The 22,418-nt window shown below is 56.0% G+C and overlaps 1 protein-coding gene across 1 annotated transcript; it reads left to right on the plus strand.

Moving 5' to 3' along the window:
- Positions 1-10,376, plus strand: INSIG1 (insulin induced gene 1; the record flags this gene model as incomplete). Its single annotated transcript, XM_034649963.1, has 5 exons — positions 1-208; positions 2,310-2,434; positions 3,619-3,785; positions 4,138-4,243; positions 8,451-10,376. Coding segments are annotated over 5 exons (636 nt in total), but the record flags the coding sequence as incomplete, so codon positions are not given.
- Positions 10,377-22,418: the final 12,042 nt, after the last annotated feature.

Below are 22,418 nucleotides of genomic sequence, written 5' to 3' on the forward strand. Positions count from 1 at the left end.
GGTCGCGGCGCCGGCGGCGGCCCCCCCGGCAGTTGGCACCACCACCTGGTGCAGCGGAGCCTGGTGCTGTTCTCGGTGGGGGTCGTGCTGGCCCTGGTGCTCAACCTGCTGCAGGTGCAGCGGAACGTCACCCTGTTCCCCGAGGGGGTCATCGCCACCGTCTTCTCGTCGGCCTGGTGGGTGCCGCCGTGCTGCGGGACTGCGGCCGGTGAGTGCAGCGGAGGGCCGTGCGGGTGGGGGGGGAGGGCCGCGGGGGTGCCGGGCGGGCCTCCCAACGACCTGGCCCTGGGGCCGCTCGCAGAGCTCGCCGCGCCGCGGTACCCTGGCCGAGCCGGCCCAGGATTGGCGGCCGGCGAACTGGTGAGCGGCGCGGCCTCGCTGCCATTGGCCGGGCGCTCGAACACGCTACCCGCCGGCCACCGAAAACAAACCGTCACGTGGGCCGGCCGGGCGGGGGTGGCGCACCGAGGGGACGCCCAGCTCGGTGCCGGGGTGCCGTGGCACTTGGCCGGAACCCCTGTGGACTGGCTGTGGACGGGCGCGCTGACCTCTTGTGGACTTGCTCCGTTAACTGGCTGCTTTTATGACAATGCGTGGTTGATCTCAGCCCAGAAGACCACTTAGCGCCTGTAGTCGACCAGAGTTCATTGATCAGCACGCTGTGTCAGGTGTTTCCTGCAGCCCCCACTGTACCAGCTGTGGGAGTACAGAGAGGGCAGTCTGGCCTCTGCTCTTGGCTGCATAGCCAGCATTTATGGACTGCTTGCTTTGTGTTTGATGTGCTTTGCTTTGTTCACTCCTTACGGAAGCGCTCTGTGATGACTCCATTTCACAGGTGTGGAAACTGAGCCGCAGACACTTTAAGTGTCCCTGTCTAAGGGGACACAGTAAATGGCAGGGCCACTGAGCATCACCCTGCAAACTGCCTCCCTACAGCCTGGGTGTGTCCCCTGTACTGTGGAGACACATCCCGTTGGCGGCAGACTCTCTGAGCACAGCTGGATGGCACAGGGCTCGGAGTGGAGCGCTGTGTTCCAGCCAGTGGGGTGATACTGTCCTTACTCAGCGGGGAGATGGCTTCCATCTCTGTTCTTAGGAAGATAGGATCCTGCTTGCCTTTCTAAACCCTTAAAGCATATGGCTATGCTCTTAAAAATGCTTTTTGAGATTTTTACCTAGATGCAGATCCCATTTTTCATGCACGAATGATCCAGTACTTTCTTTGAATCAAAAATCTGATCTTAAAAATGAAATATTTTAGGTTAGGCTTTATCTGTAATTGAAGCTTCAAGGGATTCTAGGACTATCTGAAACAGTTTCTCATACCTCCCTTTTAAAAAGAATTCTCAGATAAGCATATGGCAAAATCCCATAGTGCATTTGTACATCTTCAGCCTTTAACCGTAGAAGGTAAGATTAAGTTACAGCAAAATAAGTTACAGAATTGTTTGGGTTCCAGGTTTCAAAAACTCTAACATTAGAACTTGATAAAATGTAATACGAAATTGAAACTGAAACTCTCCCACTGAATGTTTTGCCGCCACTGTGTCTCTTATTTCTCTGTTCAGGAACCTGAAATAGTTCCCTCGTTCATAGGACACCAGGTCGAATTGCCCCGTGGCTTTCAAGCCTCTGCACTTGGATGGCTTAAGTGCTCAGCCTTATGTCCCACAGTCGGTCCCAGGGGCCTGGATCCCCACCAGCCACCATGGGCCCTGTTCCTGCTTTCACTTAGTCCATTTTACTTCTGTCCTGGAATGCCACATTTCCCCCTGTCTAAATTCTCTTTGTCCTCATGCTTTAAAATTCTGTGCCTGTGAAAATTCCCTAACTCTTCCAGACCACAGTAAGCTCTTCCTACTCCGCCTTCTAGTTACATAACCCTCGTCATTTTACACATGAGGGAACAAACATGAGGATCCAGGTCCCATCAGAGCCCGCCGGGAGCAGGGGCCTGGTTTTCTGAGTCTGCTCCCAGGCTGTTCCCACAGGTCAGGACCTGGACTCAGGGGAGGCTCCGCACAGCTGACTTGTCATAGCATTATATGGATAATTAACCCCCTGCCTGATGCAAGTCTGTGCTTAATTAAACTGAAGAAGAGCAATTTTATTTTAAATTTCTCAAAACAGTGTGATCCTTTTGTTTGTACTCAAGGAAAACGAAAATACAAAATTAGTCTTAAAATGCTGTATTATAGCACGAACATTTTCTAGGAAAAGAACTGATTTGAATATGTTAACAATTGCCCCACAGAAGTCCTGTCCTTGTAAGCCGGCGTATTCTAATACTGCGTTGTTGTTTTTCACAGCTGTTGTGGGCTTGCTGTACCCCTGCATCGACAGCCGCCTCGGGGAGCCACACAAGTTTAAGCGGGAGTGGGCCAGCGTGATGCGCTGTGTGGCCGTGTTCGTCGGCATCAACCACGCCAGCGCCGTATCCTCCAGGGGACCCTCCGGGCCCAGAGCATTTCCTTAGCTTGTGTGGAAACAGTTTGCTCTTTTTAATGAGTATATGTTATTTCCTAGGTTAGTTGAATGGTCTCCTTCTGCCTCTTTTGTTTTAAAGCATGTTGCTTCGTTTCTGCTTAGCAAGAGTTTCCGAAATGGTTCGGGAAACTGTTAAAATAATCCCAGAAACAGAGAGACTTTCTCCGTTGTGTGCTAGTATCTTCTGGTTCCTTGGAGTGGGTGTTGTAAATCCCCTTTCGCGCTTCCACCTTACATTCGTCCATTGCGAAGACCTGGTTTCTGTGGCCCAGGGAGAAGTGACTGCGGAGCCCTGTTCCTGGGGCCGCTGCTCCTAGAGGTTGAGAAGAAACCGGTCCCCGCTTCCCTGCCCCGTCCCTGGCTGTGACCCCCGAGTTTCAGGGCCAGGCACAGGCGGTGTCCTCTGGAGTAAGCTTTGTCCCGAGCCCCGGGTAGAGTGCATTGCACAGGCTGTTACGTGTCTGTGCGTTAGTGCCTCTGTCGGGAAGACAGGCCACAGTGCCCCAGGTCTCAAGAGACTTAGGGTTTCTTCAGCACAGCTGGATTCTCTTTCAGAATCTTAGGGGAGGGTGGTGTTAGAGTTACTGTGTTTTAAGTCTGCTCTGCCTGTATTTTACTGATAAGAGCGTCGAGTCGGGCTGTCATCAGCTACTGTAGCTCTGACAACAGTCGTGTTTTCCCCAGCGGGTCGGGGTGTTGGGAGGAAAGGCTGCTGTGTCTTCACGGACTGGGAGTGTGTGATGTCGAATGACCGTTCGTGAGGTGTCTGAGGAGACACGGGGAGAGGAGCGGGTTTGCTCAGTTCACGTTACTAATAAAAACAAAAAATAGAGCCGGGACTGTGGATGACTTCCCAGCAGAGTACGTTGTTGGTGGTCAAAACGCCAGCAGCTGCAGCTTTCAGAACGTTTCCGTGGAGGGTCTGAGTGACCAGGGGAGTCCTGGTCGTGGCAACCCCGTACCAGCAGGCCCGTTCCGCAGCGGCCTGGGCGGAGAATTAGGTGGTGCCTAGTAGGGAAACACGTGTAGGATCTGGGATGTTCTGTTTGCTTGTTTGGTGGGTTTTTTCCCCTTTGGCTTGTTTTGCTCGTCTTAAAAATCACTGAATTTTCCTTAACCTTGCATCACCAGAAATTGGATTTTGCCAATAATGTCCAGCTCTCCTTGACGTTAGCAGCCCTGTCTTTGGGCCTCTGGTGGACCTTTGACCGTTCGAGAAGTGGCCTCGGGCTCGGGATCACCGTCGCCTTCCTGGCCACCGTGATCACTCAGCTGCTGGTATACAATGGTGTCTACCAGTAAGTGTGCACCCTCAGACGTCGACCCCGTCCCGGGCGGTTACTGCGCTGCTGTTAGAGACACCCGCTCAGCCGAGATGTCACGTTTGACTTACACATGCACGAGGTCGATGAGGCATGAGATTCTCAGAAATGCTGATGGTCGACTCACACGTTAACAGCGTCCCGTCCGTAGCTTCCTGTCGGGCCGCGCAGCCGTGGCAGTGGCAGCGTTCAGACCCGACCGGCCCGCAGCTCGGGGCGGTCACCGTGTGTCCCGTGTCGCCCCGCCGAAGGGGATCCCACCCGAGGTTGGCCGAACTCGGGGAAGCTGGCGGCCCGGGCACCCTCTCCTCTCGTGCTCTCTCTGCAGGTACACGTCCCCGGACTTCCTGTACATCCGCTCCTGGCTGCCGTGCATCTTCTTCTCAGGAGGCGTCACCGTGGGCAACATAGGACGGCAGCTGGCGATGGCAATGGTACGTGGGGCCGCGGGCTGCTCCCGGCGCTGGCCTCCTAGGAGGGCTTCACGCGGTCACGGTCGTGGGCGTCGGTCAGTGTCTAGTGGAGACTAAAGAACAATTATTGAGAAAAGCATACATTAAAAAAAAAAAAGAATACGTCATGATACCAGGGCAACTCTGCTGAATCGTAAAGATTCAGGGGATTTGTAAGCGCACGATGAGCCAGAAGGCGGAGTTGTTACTCGTGTAACAGGTGAGTTCAGTGGCTCTTCTGAGCTCTTGACTACCCTAGGGACTGGCCGAGTTTAGTCACCAGGATACGGGATGGCTAACGGTTGATAACGAGGCCCCCGCCCTCCATCACGCGGGGCAGGTGATGCCAGGGCAGCAGATGGCGCGGAGACCCTGCGCCCAGGTCCGGGCCTGGGGAGGCAAGCCCTGCCCTTCCTGGGACAGGTGCACCCGGCCTGGCACCGCTGGGAGCCCTGCCATCACGGGGTAGACGGACTCCCGCGGCTCAGAGCCGTTTCCGGAGAGCCGGGAAGGCAGAGGAAGTCAGGGATCGTTTTGGCATTTCTGTTGTAGTAAACATTCACATTCGAACACTTCAGTAAGAGAAAATTCAGTGTGGACGTTTAACTGTTCTTTCGAGTCGACTTTAGGGCTTCAGTAAAATGACCTGAAGAGAACTGGAGTCTTAGGCGGGCCACTGATCAACTGTGGGGCTTTCTCAGAAAACTTATCTTGGTCCCTCAGGCTGTTTACAGAACAGGACATTGACTTGTGCCGGCTGATACTCAGCTTGTGGGAGCTGAATCTGAAGGCTGCTTGGCTGGTTCACAGAAATAGAATATTTCAGAAAGCTAGAATGTGTAGCATGTCCCACTGGTTCCGGAGTTCCTCTTTCGTCCCTCCCCCCACCCATTACCGTTCTGTGGAGCCAGCGCCCAGACAGGAACTGCATGAAAATACGGTTTCTCGCAGCGCCGAGGAGGGTCAGAGGACTTGGCTTGCTTGTATCCACTTGCAGCCTCACATGGGACAGCCGTGCGCTGGCTCCCTCCCGCCCAGCCCCCTGACCGGCGTTCCAGGTAGAACCGGGCAGGTCGACCCTCTGTCCGCTGTCCGTCCGCCAGTGCTTGGTGCTGTCGGGCTTCTGTTTCAGTGAGAACTCCTAGTATGGTTTTCGGGGTACAACTGTCGTCAGCCAGGGTTACTGTTTGTAAAGTGAGCGTTTGAGTAACGTTCAGGGCGTTGAATGAAGGTGGCGGTTCCGGCTGCAGGGCTGATGCTGTTCATTCACAGAGGTTTGACCGAAGTTCAGGAAGGAAGCGTCTCTTCGGTAGAGACAGCTGCTGCCCACAAGCACGAGCAGTAAGGGTCTAGAAACGGTTGGAGTCATGCAAATCGTGCCTTCGAAAATACCGCGATGATTGTGTCAGTGAATGGTCTTTGCTGTGCCCCTTAGGTCGTTAGAGTGGAAATTCTAAAATTAAGTGAAAATTTAACCGATAGGTGTAAGTTTTCAGGATAAAACTAGCTGCAGAGCTTAATTCTTCCTGAAGCCTGCTCTCCCCTTTTAGTCTTTAAAAGTGGGGGGACTTAAGTAAGGATGTTCTTGTCATATCTTGAAACGAGGGCTGCGATAATCGCCTTCCCTCTCGGGTCGTGAGAATGAGCGGACTTCTCAAGTCTCTGCACCCCACCCCCCACGTGCCACTGTCTCCATCCACGGGAGTGCGGTCCTTCCCCCTGGGTCCCAGCTGCAGGCAAGGTTAGCAGAGTCAGAAGGGAGGCTTCCTTCCTCTGGGCCAGTGGCCCTGCCCGCCGCTCCTGGCGGCTCCAGGGGAGGGAGCGGCAAGGGTGGAGAGCACAGGGTGGTGAGTGTGAGTGGGTTGGTGGTGCTCCCTGCCTTAGCCGAGTTCATGTTCCTGCGGGAGGAAGCTCGGGGATGGAGCGCGGTGGAGCGCGGCTTCTGGCTTCGTTGCTTCGGGGAGTTAGGGCGCCCGGGTTCAAGCCCGCTCTGCCACACGGGGCCGTCTGACTTGGCGGCAGCACTTGCCCCTGCAGACGACTCCGGCCTCGCGTGGGGGGCTGGGAGATGGGATCTGGAACAGGGTAGAAGAGGCTACTTCTGGAAAGTAGAACTGTGCGTGGTTTTTAGAGCTGGTTAGATTTTTTAGGGACGCGGAGGTCCCTGCGGACGGCCTTGACCCTGCCACCCCCGAGATCCCCCCTTCGCTTCTGAGCGATGCCGCCTGCCTGGGCACGACCCTGGTGTTAGGTTGTTGTCTTCCTGTCCTCCCCCCACGGCCCCAGAGTCTGTCCGGCTGGTCTCTGCCTTTTTGGATTCTCTTGGCTTCCATCCCTGGACACGGATCTCGTGAGAGCGGCAGTCTTTCCTCCGTCCCCGTGTGCCCATGCAGTTTGCGGTTGAAGCGAGCCGCCTGCCGCCCTCCGAGCGCGTCCTGTGTCCACGCGGAGTGAGGCTGTCGCCCGTGTGCCCTGCCCGCGGTGGACAGCGCCTGCGGCTGCGCCACCCAACAGCGCGGGAGGCTGCAGTGGTGTTCCGCCTGCCGCTGGGATTAGGAGTGCGGGAAGTTGGTGTCAGACTCGTCAGGACCCGGGAATGAAGCACCCGTTCCTGAGAAAGGTGTCCTGCCAGACTAGGTTTCTAAGGGGCCTGCTGTCTGGGGGGCTTCTTCCCCGGGGCAGCAGCTGCAGGGGCCCACGAGGGGTGGAGTGCCGGAGGGTCGGTGAGGGAGCCGGGCAGCACCGAGGCCACACACCCTGACAGACCAGGAGAGTGCACCCTGTCATGCTGTGTGTGACTTGGGTTCCCCGAGTTGTCAGCCTGAGCAGTGCTTTTGTGGCGGCTTGAAAGTTGATGCTGTGACATAAAGTCAGCCCTTCTGGAAACTTCTTCAGCAAGGAGACAACTGCCTTTAAAAAGGACAAGTTAAAGAGGTTTTCTAGGGAGAGAGTGTGAATACGTAAGTTCTCCTCCTCAATTGTTTTTTTCCTTCAATGAAAGGAAAAAAAAACCTCACAGCTGTCTTATTTGTAAAAACGGGTTTATTCCGCTCAAAATTCAAAAACTCATTTGGTCAGCAGCTCGCCCGAGCGGGTGCGGAGGGAATGCGAGGGCAGCTTGTCTGGGCTGTGACACCCGCCCAGCTGGCATACGGCCCCCGGCGGCCACAGCCCTCCCCGGGATCGTGCCGGTGTCTGTGCGGGTGCCCTGGCGTCGCCGTGGGACCCCTCTGGCCCCAGGACGTACTTTTCTCAGGCAGCGCACCCGGTGTCCCGTCCAACCCAGGCTGTGCATTAGCTCTTGTCAGTGGTCACTTGTGTCCCACGCAAACAGCAGACCTGACGTAGTCTACACCCGCGTTCTCTGCGTTTCCGCGTGTGCCTGAGCCACCCGCACCTCCCCCGTGCTTCCAGACGTCTGTTTCCCTGGGCTAGGAATTAGCGCCCAGACCTCCCGGCGGCCCCCTCACCCCCACTGCACCTCCCCCACGTCTGCTGCGCGGGACGGTCTCGTGCTTCTGTCGCTGACTGGCGGCGTTCGCCCGATGTCCAGCAGGGCAGGTGGCGGGCCCGGGGCGTTCTGGGAGGAAAGTGTTCGTCGGAGGTCGTCCTGTGCCCTTCAGGAGCCCTGTGACCTCAGCAGAGGCCCTCGGTCTTTGGAGCTGCGGCTCCTCCAGTGAGACCTCCGCCCCGCGCTGGGAATCGCGGGGCAGCACCCGGAGAGCGGGGAGCACGCTGGCTCCCGCAGGCTCTGCCGCAGAGTTGCCCTGAGGCCCAGAGGACGAAGCGCCCTAGAGCCAGGCCCGTGTCAGCAGACTGCCCGGTGTCCGTAGAGGTGGGGGCAGAAGCCCTCTTCCTCGGGAGCAGACTGATGGTGCCCCGAAGAGCGTGCTTGCCCGTCCACGGTGCACAAGCCTCCCTGAGCCACTGCCCGCACCCCTCCACCCTCCCCACGGGAGCCAGGTTAGCCCTGTCTACACTCGCACAGCGGCTTCGTGCCAGGGATCTCCACGCTGTGCTGGGCAGGACGGGTGGCTCCCAGCCCAGGGCAGTGAGGAGGTCACGGGGGGTGGCCTGTCTTCTGCCCCCGTGGCTCCCACACTTCCTGTCCCCACCGTCCCCTCTGTCATAGGAATTTGTCCTGCGCGTGCACGTGTGGTGCTAACGTTCTCACTCTCTTTCCACGTAGGGGGTTCCTGAAAAGCCACATAGCGACTGAGTCTTCCAACCCACTGGAGAAGAGAAAGATTTGGGAAGAAAGTCTGCGACATTGGGTTGTGACGAAGATTATCTTTTTTCCTCAGTGATCCATTTAGGCTGGGCTGACCGTCCGTACCAGTGACTCCCGGAAAAATAACTCACCTGTCTTAAAATAGCAAGTGGAGAACGGCTTTTCTCGAAACGGTACCTTGCTTGATGTGTCCATGCCTGTGTCTGCTCTGGAGACGCGACCCCAGGCGGGCGTAGGCGTGCAGGCGGGCACGGCTTCCCGAGTATTCGATCTCATTTATGTTATTAAAAGCAAGTTGCCGTATTTAAAGCCTTGAACTAAAGCCTAATTACCAGCTGTTGGTTTTGTATCAGTGCCCACAGGGATAGCTCGATGGTGCTTAACAAAGGCGAAGTGTGGAAAAATAGGAATAATATTTATCCAAAAGATTTTGTAAAAATAGGGTTGTGTAAAACGAGAAGTGGCTGTGAGCACAGGGAGACCGCGCCCGTGCGGCCGCGGTGCTGAGACCTTCACGCTCACGGGCCACACGTGCGTGTATCGCGGTGCGCAGCCGTGCTCTCCTTCCTCCCGCGGAGTTTCGTGCAGACAATCTACTGAGCGCAGTGAAGGCCGTAGTCCCACACTGTGATATTCTGGAATTCTCACCTCGGTACTTGAGAAGTTCATCCAAATCCATAATCCTCTGAGAGGGAGTCCCCGTGTGCCGTGTATCTCAGTCTTAGCCAGAGTCGTGTGTGGTTCTCCCGTCCTCCAGAACAGACCTGGCGATTCTGCCACAGCCCTATGGAATTTGCAATCTGTGATTGCCTTGTAAGCGAAGCGTGCGCGTGCCGCCACACGGAACATTTGGTGTCTCTAAATACTCAAAGATATTGGTGAGCACAATGTATTCACTTAATGGCATAGACCATCCCAGACCCACTTTGCAAGGATTGGGTCTCAAACGTCAAGTGCAATGTATATGGAAACCAATCTGAGCCTTGTATTCTCTTAAATATTTATTTTTTTTTAACGTGTGAGAGGTTGCAGAGGGTTCTCCATCCATTTCAGTGCTGCATGGAGGCAGAATTCAGCAATAATTTCTTTCAGTTACGAAGTTACTGTCGTGCCCTCCGCTGAGCCCTGGTCTTTGAAATACTCCAGCTGTGGGTTTAGGACACTTGGCAGTTTTACTTACAAATTCACCTTTTTGTACTTTGCAATTTACATGTTTTTGTTTTAAATTCTGTGAGAGTGACTTCATTATGAGACTCCTTTTTGGCCAAAACGGCGGGGGTTCGGAGGCCCCGGCGCCCGCGGCCGCAGACGTGCGCCCTCGGTCCCGTTCGCGCGATGACCTCGTTGCGGTGGTTTGGTTCTGTTCTGAGGAAAACACGTTGGGTAAATTGTAGGTGACTGTGTCGCTAAGCTAGTTGGCGGGATTTCGTGTAGAAGACGGCGGGGTCATTCCGACTTGGCGCCCAGCCCGCACACGCTTTCCGGAAGGGAAGGTGGGTGACCAGCTGCGTGAAGAGGTTTTCAAGGAAGAGGTCAGCATTTTACGAAAGCCCGGAAGTTATTAGGTGAGAGCAGTCGTTGACTCTTTAAAATCTATCTGATCGTGTACAGACAGTAAGTATTGTTTTCTCTGAAACTGGAAGTAAATCTACATCTGTTAGAAATCATGTAGCCAAAAAATGTGAATCTGAAGAATTTTCTTGCCAATACTTTATAGCAAGTATATGAACCAAAGTGATTTGCATTTGTAAAAATGTAAAGTATTACGAACAAGATTTGCACTGTTCCAGATACAGACATCAGTGAGGTTCACATCCATACTGAGTTTTCAGCACTGCGTTCTTTTTGCATTCATTTTTTACTTTTATTAAAGGTTCAAAACCAGCTGTTGTGTGTATGAGATTTTCTTTAAAGGGGTGCAGGGGACGGCGTCTGCCTGGGCCTGGCTCCGGCCTCTCCCAGGGGTGCTGTGCTCGGTCCTGGGGTGAGGGCCCCTCCTCCCCATCCTAGTTAGCTGTCTCCATGCAGATAGAGCCCAGGAAAAAGGTGACCGCCGGCAGCCCTCTCCCTCACCACAGAGACTCGAAATCCTGCTGGAGAGGAGTCCAGGGTGTCTCCGGCACAGCCAAGCCCATCCAAGTCGGATTTGAGAGGAAGTCTGGGAGCACGGCGCCTCCCGGACCCTCGGTGGGTGGGGGCCGAGGAATCCTGTCAGCCCGTTCCATCACCGGCGAGGTTTGCCGGTGTCCCTCCGTTGGCCGCACGCAAGGTTGAGTGCAGGCACTCGGCTGGTTTGGGGTCACCTCCAACCTCAGCTGAAGAGTGTTTCTGGAGATGCAGGCTGGCGCTGGACGCGCGTCACTCAGTGCTCGCACGACAGGCGTTCCCTTCACGCTGGTGAAAAGACGAGGGAAGGGAACCAACTGGAATGTCGACCTGCCTTTCCTGGGCCGCTTGGGTGGCTCAGGGCAGGATCTCAGGGTCATGGGATAGAGCCCCATGTCAGGCTCTGCATTGAGCATGGACCCCGCTTAAGGTTCTCTTCCCCCCCCCCGCCGGTCTAAAATACAAGAATAATTTTAAAAAATAAACCTTTCTGTTTCATGTGTTAAAATAGACCTTTAGCTCAGTGCTCCCTTTCTGAGTTTCAGCTTTCTCTGTAGTAGTGTAGCCTGCCAAAAAGCACTATATTGTAAAAGGTTAATAAAGATATTAAAATTCTGCTTCGGTCCGTACTGTGCGGTGAGATTCCGGCCCACTCCCCACTCGGCTGCCAGCAGGCCTGCTCTTGAACAGGAGGGCTGAGAAGCAGTCAATTAGCCCCCGGAGGGATTTCCTAGCGGTCCCTGAACGCGGCCGAAACAGGCAGAGACAGATGCGTGAAATCTGTGCAGTCCTGACACCCACGCCGGCTGCTCTGGATTCTTCATCGGTTCACACCTGAGGAGTCTCACCCGGGCATTTACAGGAACACTGCCGCGCCGGGTGCCGGGCGGGCTGGGGAGCCCGCGGAGCCCGGGCAGGGCCGGCCCAGACGTGATCCTGAAGACAAACCGTGGCACACACGACACGGGGCTTTCCTGACTTTCCGTTTCTTGGACACTGGGTGTTGGCACCTGTCTGACTAGTTCTCTGCAGTTTTGTTGTGCCTCGGGGTGCACGCGCTCAAGTTCAGGAAGACAAGACGGCTCCGTGCCCCGAGGTCACGTCCCGGTCACCGCTCTGCTGCTCAGTCTTTCCGTCCTTCAGGCCTCAGCCAGCGTCCCTCTCACTTTCCACAGCACATCCATCTCCCCAGAGATCCCCAGGCCGCAGGGCCCTGTCCCCACCGCAGCCATGACGGCGGCCCTCCCTTCTCCCAGCTGTGAGCCAGACTGCTCAGCGCCTCGTGTCGGGGTCTCGCTCGTCCCCCGCGAACACTTGTCGGAAGAGGGTTGAATAGGTGAATTCAGTGGCTCAAGCGGCCCTGCTCCCCCTACCCCCGACCAACGGCCGCCGATCCGCGGCCCAGCCTGGGCTCTTCCCCGTGTGAGCGCCAGTCTGCGAACGAGAACCTAAATAGGGTTGTTAGGGTCCCTCACGAGTGGGGCTTCCAAGTGAAGCAGTCACGTTTTCGTGCAGGCTTTTTACCAACGTGACACAGGGCTGTTCTCACAACGAGGTTCTGGCTGCCCTGGGTGGCCCTGTCGCCCCGGGCAGTGTCAACAAGTATCGTGGCTCCTTGGACGATTTTCCCCAGGCGTGGGGCTGGGCCGCCCTGGCCACCCACATCTCCTGCCTCCAGTGCCAGCCTCCACCAGCCGAGGCCGGCTGGGCCGTCAGGACCCAACCCGGGGTGACACCGGCCGCTGACTCAATGTCACGAGAGCCTGGAGCCGCCGCCCCACACTGACACCCTTAGAGCTGCCTGTTCTGGGCACAGTGCTGTGTGCTTTGCACCCGGGAGACCTGTGGCCCCCTTCACGTTGTGCCTCGGCCTCCCGCCCGCTCTCATACCTGTCCTCGTTCTCTCCCCCTCGGGGCCTACTGCCCCCCTGCCAGTCCAAGCAGCTGGCAGCACCCTGCCCCCGAGGCTCCTGTCAATCACCCTAGTTGCAAAGACCCGAGGAGAGCAGGGCAGGCGCATGGCTAAGCTCTGAGCAGGACCGCAGGCTGAGGAGAGGGGCCTTGCCCTTCACGAGCCGCCTCCTGACTCCCCATTCCCGTGGCCACCGCGGGGAGGGTGGGGTGCGAGCCAGCGCTCACACACGCTGCTGGAATCAGTAGGCCCCCACAGCCTGAGCAGCCTGCCCAGCCAGGGCTGGGTCCGCCTTCTCCCGCCCCACCACACATCACTCTCCACGTCTCCCTCGGACGCCCTGCCAGCTGGCCAAGCCGTCCGGAAAAAGGTCAACATGCCAACAAGTCACTGGAAAGATCAAAGTTTCACATATCCAAAAGGAGGCAGAGTCTGCACTTTATTTCACATTATAAGATTAGTAACGAGCTTCAAGTCCTTTTAGAAATCTGGGCACACAGAAAAGTCCCGTTTGAAGGTTTCTTATAAGTGAAATTGCTGTGTTTCCTAAGATCCATGTACAGGAATTTGCAATCGTGCAATTGGTCATTTAAAATCACGAGGAGCAATAATTAGAGTAGGAGTTCAACAGAAATGAAAGAAGGAAGGGGGGCGCTGTCAAACCTGCAGGTTCCCGGCGTTAGGAACCCGTGTTTAACTTACAATAGCCTCTAGTTGTCAACCCAGCGCGTGAACTGGGTACCTGGCTGCGTGCTGCCTGACTGCTCTGGTTCTCCACGAGGTCAGAGCGAAGACAAGTCCGGGACAGCATCCTTTCCCAGTCCTTCCGCACAGAACCGTTTCTCTGGGGAACTCCCTCGGCTTTACCCTGTGCCTCATGGGCTAAACTGTGTTCCGCACCCCAAGATAAGTGGAAGCCTGACCCCAACACCTCAGAATGGGACATTGTTTGGAATGAGAGTCACTGCAGTTCTAACCAGGGGAAGATGCGGTCACTAGGGTGGCCCTGACCCAGCAGGGCTGGTGTCCTTGTCAAGAGGGGAAATGTGGATGCGGGGCAACCAAGAGGAGACGACAGGAAGACACAGGGGAGGCCCCATGCGAGGCCAGGGACTGCAGCGCCCCATCTGCACACCAAGGAGTGCCCCAGGCTGCAGCCCGCCCTGCCCTCCTGCCTTAGGAGGGACTGTGGTCCTGTGACCTTGGCCTACACTCTGGTCTCCAGATCTGGCAGAAAGGACACCTCTGTTGGCTTTTTGTTTCCTACAACGATGCTTACTTTTCCAGAAGCACAAGAGAACGCTTACTCTTCTGCTGACTTATCTGCTTATCCAGACTCCCGGGGGTTTCTAGAGCGCTGTCCAAACTCCTTTTTTCCCCCAGTACAAGTATACTGAAATGACAGGGAATACTTGCTGTAGAAATCATTTTTCCAGATTTCTGTCATTTGGAAAGCCCTCTTAGGGTGAACCACTTCATTTCCCAGGCAGTGGGAGGGAGAAATGGGTACAGAAACATGGTGCAGGAAGCTAAGAGCCAGGGCCTAGAAGCCAAACCCTGAAATCCATTAGTCAACAAGGAAGTTTTCTGGGCTGTGCAAACATAACTGGCTCAGATTACGGTTAGCCCCTACCAGCTAGAATTTCTGCTCCCCGGGTCAAAGTCTCCTGCTGCGATCAGTCTCCCTTCTGCAGCTAGCCCCTAGGACAACCGTCTCCAGAGAACAAACAAAATCGGGAAAGCCCAGGCACAGCACCCTCCCCTGGGGGCCCTCACCCCAGGCTCAAACTAGGGTTGGCAGCCAGACCCTCTGTCCTACAGCTGCAGCCCCCGCTCCCACTGCCCAGGGAGCCCGAAGACGCCGGGCTGTGGAAATAAGAACCTGGCTGGGATTCTCTTCTATTATTGCGAATGCAACCACATTAGAGCTGGGAAATGTCTTAGGAATCATGCACATCCACCTCTTCCTCACCCCACTTCACGGGTGAGGAGCTGAACGCCCAGGAGGACACTGAACAAGCCCGTGGCCACGGCAGCCACATGACCTCCCCTCTGGCCACTCCCAGCGCCTCTGTGCAGCCCAAGCAGCTCTAGGTTCCCAAGCTGTTCCTCCCACTGGTGAGCCCCAGTGCTGACCTCTGGGCCGGGCATGGCCCCTGGTGACCCGCCAGGCGCTAATGTGACCAAACACGCAGGGGCTGCACCGTTCCTGGGACTCCCTGTTGCTCTCCTTCCCCCGCCCTGGGGCACCCGGTTGTAATAAAAAAGATGAGATGCGGGCTATGCTTGTGCTCCCGTTGTGAACACTGCATGCCCCTATTCACATCACTGGTCCTCCCCACAAACAGCCTGTGCCCCTCTCCTAGCCAGGTCCCCCGCCCCGGGAGCTGAAGTTCTGCTGTCACTGAGGGCAGAAACCTGTGATTACAGGGAGGATCTTACCCTTCCCACTACCCTCCTGGTTCTGAGGATTTCTCCTGGAGCTTTCTGGTGCTATGAACCGGAGCCCATCCCTTGGTACAGACACATGAGGTCTGCTCCCTCTTCCTGAAGGCAACCCTGTCCCATAGGCTCTGCTCTGCTGTGCCCAGCTGACTTCTGCTGTCTCCTGCAGTGGAGATGAGGAAAGGCCGACCAGGACACTGGTTCTCAAACCAGGCTCATGTCCAGGGCTCCACACCTTCCAGCTATACGTGCTTGGCTGATGACTTTTTGGTGGCCTGCTCTCCTTATTTGTAAAATGGGCACAATGACAGTACCTATCTCATGGGGTTGTGATAGTCTGGCAAACATATGAGCTCAATAAATGTTACCTATCATCACCATCACCGTCATCATACCATTACGACCATCATTACTACCATCACCATCACCACCATCACCATCACCACCATCATCATTGTTACCATCATGATGATGTCTTTACTCCTTTTATTTGCTCTTCTCTGCTTTTGGAAGGCTACTATGACAATCTGCAGAGGAGGCTACCAGGGTATTTTACAGCCTACTTTACAGGCGCTTACTTCTGATTTCCAGGATTACAGTCCTGAAGCAAAAGGGCACAAAACTAGAAATAACAAATTTTACCTGGAGAAGTAAAAATAATAATCGTTCTCAAGATACAGAAGTGGACTGAGTTCAGCATTCATAAGCAAGCATTTAACTAGTTAGCTAACCGACTTATCATCTCTCTCCCTAACTACCCATCTAAACTATATAAATATTAAACCTTGTTCTTCCGGTTTAAAAAACTGTACTAGTAATATCCTTTCCTTCTGAAAGTGCCAAATAGTATAGAAATGGAGAAGTAAAAGTTAGAATTCTCTCCTTCAACTTTGACTTCCAGGAGTAAATACAGTGTGAAGTGTATACTTCCAGATCTTTTCTAATACCCACAAATAGTAAGAATAATATATAATGTGACAGAAAAATGCACAACAATCACCACTGTCCATCTCCAGAACTTTTCCCATCTTCCCAACTGTAACTCTGTCCCCATTAAACACTAACTCTCATCCCCCTCACCCAGACCCTCTCACCCACCATCCTACTTTGTTTCTTAAATCTGACTCCTCTAGGGTCCTCATCTAAGGGAAATCACACAGCATTTGTCCTTTTGTGACTGGCTTGTTTCACTCAGTGTAATACCCTCAAGGTTCATCCAGGTCGTAGCAGGTGTCAGGATCTCCTTCCTTTTTAAGGCTGAATAGCATTCTGTTGTTTATACAGAGCATGTTTTGTGTATCTGTTCATCCATCAATGGACATTTGGGTTGCTTCCGAGTCTTGGCTCTCCAGAGCAATGCTGCTGTGGGCGTGGTATGTGAATATCTCACTGAGACCACGCTTTCATTTCTCGTGGGTATATACCCAGGAGTGGAATTGCTGGATCATAGGGTGGTTCTAATTTTAATTTTTTTGAGACACCTCCACACTGTTTTCCATCACAGCCGCACCATGTTACCATCCTACCAGCACCGCCCAACTTCTCAAACCCTTGCCGACACTTGTGATTTTCTGTTAGTGTTTTGATGGAAGCCATCCTAAACAGATGCACAGTGGTATCTACCAGTGTGGTTTTGATTTGCGTTTCTCTGATTTTGGTGATGTTAAACATCTCTCATATGCTTGTTGGCCATTTGTATGCGCGCTTTGGAGAAATGTGCACTCGATTCCTTTTCCCATTTTTTAATTGGGTGAATGAGAAATAACAATAAATAATAATAAAAATAAATCTTTAAAATAGATAAATAAATAAGTAAAATCTTCAAAGAAGAAGAACAGGATTTTCAGCTATGTAAGTTCTGCCCAGGTGTCCCTACAGCTGGTCCTGCAACCCGGAAGGTCCCAGTGAGCAGCCCAGCAGCCCTTCACGGGGGCTTCGTGTGTGAGGCCGTGCGAGCACGTGGTCTGGACTATTTCGCCTAACCCTAGTATCACCCAACCCTAATGACTGATGAGGTAGGGATGATTCCCATTCCAAGATGAGGAAACCAGACACAGAGGCCCCTCCCCACTAAACACCAGGAGCATCTCCTCTCCCCCTTCCAAAACCGTCCTCAGACATCGAAGTCGCGGGGCCTGGAGTGCGGGGTGCCGGCCTCGCGTGTGCATCCCTGCCTGGCCCAGCCGACTCCTAAGCCTAAGCCTGGGCCTCACCTGCTTGCCCCCACCCACACACCTAGGGAGGGGGAGGGGAGCCTGCTTGACCAAAGACTCTTCAAACCCAGTGTTCCGGAAAGATCCACCCCATGGGAGTTGCTCCTGTTCCATCTCTGACGGTTTGGGACCCACCCCGGGAATCCCAGTCGGCCTTCTGGAAACCACCTCTCACTGCTGTGGGGACCCCCAGGGAGGCACCCCCCCTTGGTTCTAACGCATTCCCACGGTCGCCAGAGGTTTCCCCCAGATGTGGGTTCCTGGCCAGTGTGCCCCCCGCCTGAAGCTTTCCCGGAACGCGACCGCCGCGGCTGCCCTTGAGGACAGGGCTGCTGCTGTCCACGAGCTCTGCGTCTCCCCCGTCCTCCGGCCTTCTAGAACCAGCCGCTGTGACCCGGGCCCACGCCTGCCACAGGCATGGGCTCCCCGAGTCCTTCCTGTGCGGGNGCCAGAGGTTTCCCCCAGATGTGGGTTCCTGGCCAGTGTGCCCCCCGCCTGAAGCTTTCCCGGAACGCGACCGCCGCGGCTGCCCTTGAGGACAGGGCTGCTGCTGTCCACGAGCTCTGCGTCTCCCCCGTCCTCCGGCCTTCTAGAACCAGCCGCTGTGACCCGGGCCCACGCCTGCCACAGGCATGGGCTCCCCGAGTCCTTCGTGTGCGGGCGTCCTTCCCCTTGGCGCTTTGTCACCTTCTCCAAGCGGCGCCGCGCCCCCTGGTGGCCGCCGCGGCATCTGCGTCTCCGCAGCCCACGCCCCGCCCCCCACCCACCAGCTGGGGCGGAAGTGTTCACAGCGCGAACCCGGCGGGAATTTGGTTGTAGATAATCTATTCTCTTTCCTAAGCAGACAAACCAGACAGGCATGTAGGTAGTTTACTCACTGAGATTACAGGGAGCTCGGGGCTTGTTCTCCAGAGAGCTGAAAATGACAGTTTGGGAAAGGGGGAAGGTCAAATTCATGATGCAGGAGACGCAGACGCTGGGTCCCCCCCAGACCACTCCCCAGTCACCTTACTGTCTGGTGGTTGTTCANTTTGTCACCTTCTCCAAGCGGCGCCGCGCCCCCTGGTGGCCGCCGCGGCATCTGCGTCTCCGCAGCCCACGCCCCGCCCCCCACCCACCAGCTGGGGCGGAAGTGTTCACAGCGCGAACCCGGCGGGAATTTGGTTGTAGATAATCTATTCTCTTTCCTAAGCAGACAAACCAGACAGGCATGTAGGTAGTTTACTCACTGAGATTACAGGGAGCTCGGGGCTTGTTCTCCAGAGAGCTGAAAATGACAGTTTGGGAAAGGGGGAAGGTCAAATTCATGATGCAGGAGACGCAGACGCTGGGTCCCCCCCAGACCACTCCCCAGTCACCTTACTGTCTGGTGGTTGTTCAGCTCGCCCCTCACACCTGTTTCCTCCACTGCCTCTTTTTTTTTTTTTTTTAAAGATTTTATTTATTTATTTGACAGAGAGAGACAGCCAGTTAGGGAGCACAGCAGGGGGAGTGGGAGAGGAAGAAGCAGGCTCCAGGCGGAGGAGCCTGATGTGGGGCTCGATCCCATAACGCCGGGATCACGCCCTGAGCCGAAGGCAGACGCCCAACGACTGCGCCACCCAGGCGCCCCCCTCAACTGCCTCTCTTGCAGCGGATTTCCAGGGACCCCTGCGAAGAAAGCCCTCAGCGCCACCCCCTGCAGTGCTTCAGGAGGAAAACGGCTTCTTGCGTATGCCCTGCACGGAGGGGTCGACCCAGAGCGCTCCATGCAGCAGGCACTGTCAGGGCTCAGGTGCGAGGGGAAGGGGCGGCCAGGTGCGCACACCTGCCTTCGGGGCTCTGGCGGCCAAAGCCGTCTGTGTGACCTGGTGGGGAAATGGGGCCCCGCTCATTCCCAGCTGCCCCAGCCTGCTGTCAACACCGGGAAGGGAGCGAGGATGCTCGTGCAGGACCATCTGAAGCCGGCGAGGTGAGCACCTGTGCCCTTGGGGCCCAGGCAACACCGTAACAGATGCTGCCGCCTGTGCCAAAACGAATTTTCAAACGAGTGGCTTTGATAGCAGGCACGTTAATGAAGAAAAATGCACTTTTCTCTCATTCATGGGGACAAACAGCTGGAAGTCCTATTAGGAAGGGGAAAATCACAGAGAAAAGGCTGGGAATTCTTTCCACGCTAAAACCCCCTGGGGGAGGGGGGCTATCAGCGCCTGAGGGACATGAGGACACCGTTCGGCCCCTCCAGGCAAGAGGCCGGTGTGCACCTCACAGCTCTGTCCTTCGTAGGCAAGGACAGACCCGTGGGCTGCAGAGCCTGACCCAGCCCAGCCCAGCCCCACTCGGAAGGGTGGCTCTGAGCTGTCTGGGGGCCATAGAAGCTGCTGGGAATAGAAAGACCTCTCTGATGGAAGGAACAGGGGTCCCCGAATGCTGCCCAGAGGCCCCCAGGCCCCAGAGGGCAGCCCGAGGTCTCTGCAAGCCACATGACCTCAGGCAGGCCCTGCTGTCCCCTTCGTCCCTTGCTGCAGGCGTCTCCGGGTACCAGAGAGACCAGTGCTCCAGATGTTCACCCTGAAGGGTCCAGAGTGGGTCCCTGGCCAGAGGCACGGCTGTGTGGGCAGGCCCTCGAGGCCCAGAGCCCCAGCAGCGTGTGGTCGGATCAACACCAGCGCTGAGACGCGGAAGAGGGGAAAGATGATCTCGGGGTGTGTTTTCAGGGCATCTCCCCAGCCCGAACATGTCCCCTCCCAGCCCCGCCAGGCCAACGACCCTGTCTTCTTCCCATGTGTGGTCTCCATTGGGATCACGCTGCCGGCTGAGACTGGCATCCAGCCGGGGTCTCGGTCGTGGGCGCCTTGGATGGTGGGGACGCGCTGCTGGCATCTGGAGCACAGCCCTGCCCCCCCAGCAGCCAATCAGCCCCCGACTGGCGCTCCCGTGAGGCGGGGACCCTGCTCCGGCCCTCTGTGTCTGTGTCCTCAGGGTTCTCACACCGAGCTACCTTCGGGGGCCCTGGGGTCTGACACGCACATCTTTTTAAAGATGCCATAGCATTCAAGGACGTTAGCCCTCCTTTAGTTCACCGAAATCATACATTTTTAAAGTAACATGATTTGTCCGGTTTCCGATGCCGAGGAGCAGGCGTCCTCCCTGCCCCTCCCACCACTGGGTACCCCTGGACGGGGCCGCCACTCGCCTCCCCTAGCTGTTGTTTCTGGAGCCTTCCTCACGTGGATATGTACCGTGAAGAGCTGCTGGTTGGTTCCTCCTGCGGAGATCGATGGTTCTCCCCGCCGCACGCTGGTTCTCCGCCCCTTCCCTCGGTCGTCATCTCTCTTAAACTGACATTGAGTGCTTTCAGCACTGCTCATAGCTACCCCCTTACGTGCTAAGACGTTCATTTTCTTGTGCAACTTTTTACTCTTCCTGATGTTGATGGTCACCTTTCTGCCAGAACTTACCTTCCACGTGTACCCATCCCTCATTTGCCTCCGTGGTACCTGACCCCCGAACCAGCACAGGGTCGTCTCTCCTCCGGGCACCCCCCATTCCCGGCCCCAGCAGTATCCTCTTCTGTTCTGTCATTGTGGGTTTGCATCTCTTCTACTGTTGGCCGCATTGACGCAGATGAAAAATAGGAAGAAGGGTAAGACGTCACAGGTTGTGCCCACTCTGTGAAGAGATAAAGCCTTGCAGCACAGTTGACCCCTCTTGCTCGCCTCTCCCCACCTCCCCTCGACTTGGACAGAAGCTTTCTCATGGACTGAATTGTGTCCCCCCAAAAAGAAACGTCGAAGTCGTAACCCCCAGCATCTCTGAAGGTGACCTTATTTGGAAACGGGGCCATTGCAGATGTGACTAGTTAGGTTAAGACGTGGGTGGCCCTAATCCAATGGCACTGGTGTCCTCATGAAAAGGGGAGTGTGGACGCTGACAGTTGCCGGGGGGGGGCAGGGGATGTCATGCACAGACTGGAAGTTCTGCCCAGGCACCACCAGACTCAGCTGGGAGAGGCCAGGCCGAGAACACGTCCTTTCTGGGTGCCTGCAGGGAGCCGGGCATGGCCACACCTGGATCTGGGAACATGCTGAGTCCTGACTGAGAGACCGTGCACTTGAGTTGCTCGAGCCCCTAGTTTGTGGTCAGGGAGCTCCTGCCACTGACCAACCTTACCCCAAGCTGGGCAGCCAGGCATTCANGACCTCAGGCAGGCCCTGCTGTCCCCTTCGTCCCTTGCTGCAGGCGTCTCCGGGTACCAGAGAGACCAGTGCTCCAGATGTTCACCCTGAAGGGTCCAGAGTGGGTCCCTGGCCAGAGGCACGGCTGTGTGGGCAGGCCCTCGAGGCCCAGAGCCCCAGCAGCGTGTGGTCGGATCAACACCAGCGCTGAGACGCGGAAGAGGGGAAAGATGATCTCGGGGTGTGTTTTCAGGGCATCTCCCCAGCCCGAACATGTCCCCTCCCAGCCCCGCCAGGCCAACGACCCTGTCTTCTTCCCATGTGTGGTCTCCATTGGGATCACGCTGCCGGCTGAGACTGGCATCCAGCCGGGGTCTCGGTCGTGGGCGCCTTGGACGGTGGGGACGCGCTGCTGGCATCTGGAGCACAGCCCTGCCCCCCCAGCAGCCAATCAGCCCCCGACTGGCACTCCCGTGAGGCGGGGACCCTGCTCCGGCCCTCTGTGTCTGTGTCCTCAGGGTTCTCACACCGAGCTACCTTCGGGGGCCCTGGGGTCTGACACGCACATCTTTTTAAAGATGCCATAGCATTCAAGGACGTTAGCCCTCCTTTAGTTCACCGAAATCATACATTTTTAAAGTAACATGATTTGTCCGGTTTCCGATGCCGAGGAGCAGGCGTCCTCCCTGCCCCTCCCACCACTGGGTACCCCTGGACGGGGCCGCCACTCGCCTCCCCTAGCTGTTGTTTCTGGAGCCTTCCTCACGTGGATATGTACCGTGAAGAGCTGCTGGTTGGTTCCTCCTGCGGAGATCGATGGTTCTCCCCGCCGCACGCTGGTTCTCCGCCCCTTCCCTCGGTCGTCATCTCTCTTAAACTGACATTGAGTGCTTTCAGCACTGCTCATAGCTACCCCCTTACGTGCTAAGACGTTCATTTTCTTGTGCAACTTTTTACTCTTCCTGATGTTGATGGTCACCTTTCTGCCAGAACTTACCTTCCACGTGTACCCATCCCTCATTTGCCTCCGTGGTACCTGACCCCCGAACCAGCACAGGGTCGTCTCTCCTCCGGGCACCCCCCATTCCCGGCC

This window comes from Ailuropoda melanoleuca, chromosome 1 (genome assembly GCF_002007445.2).
Source record: "Ailuropoda melanoleuca isolate Jingjing chromosome 1, ASM200744v2, whole genome shotgun sequence".
Classification (NCBI taxonomy): domain Eukaryota; kingdom Metazoa; phylum Chordata; class Mammalia; order Carnivora; family Ursidae; genus Ailuropoda; species Ailuropoda melanoleuca.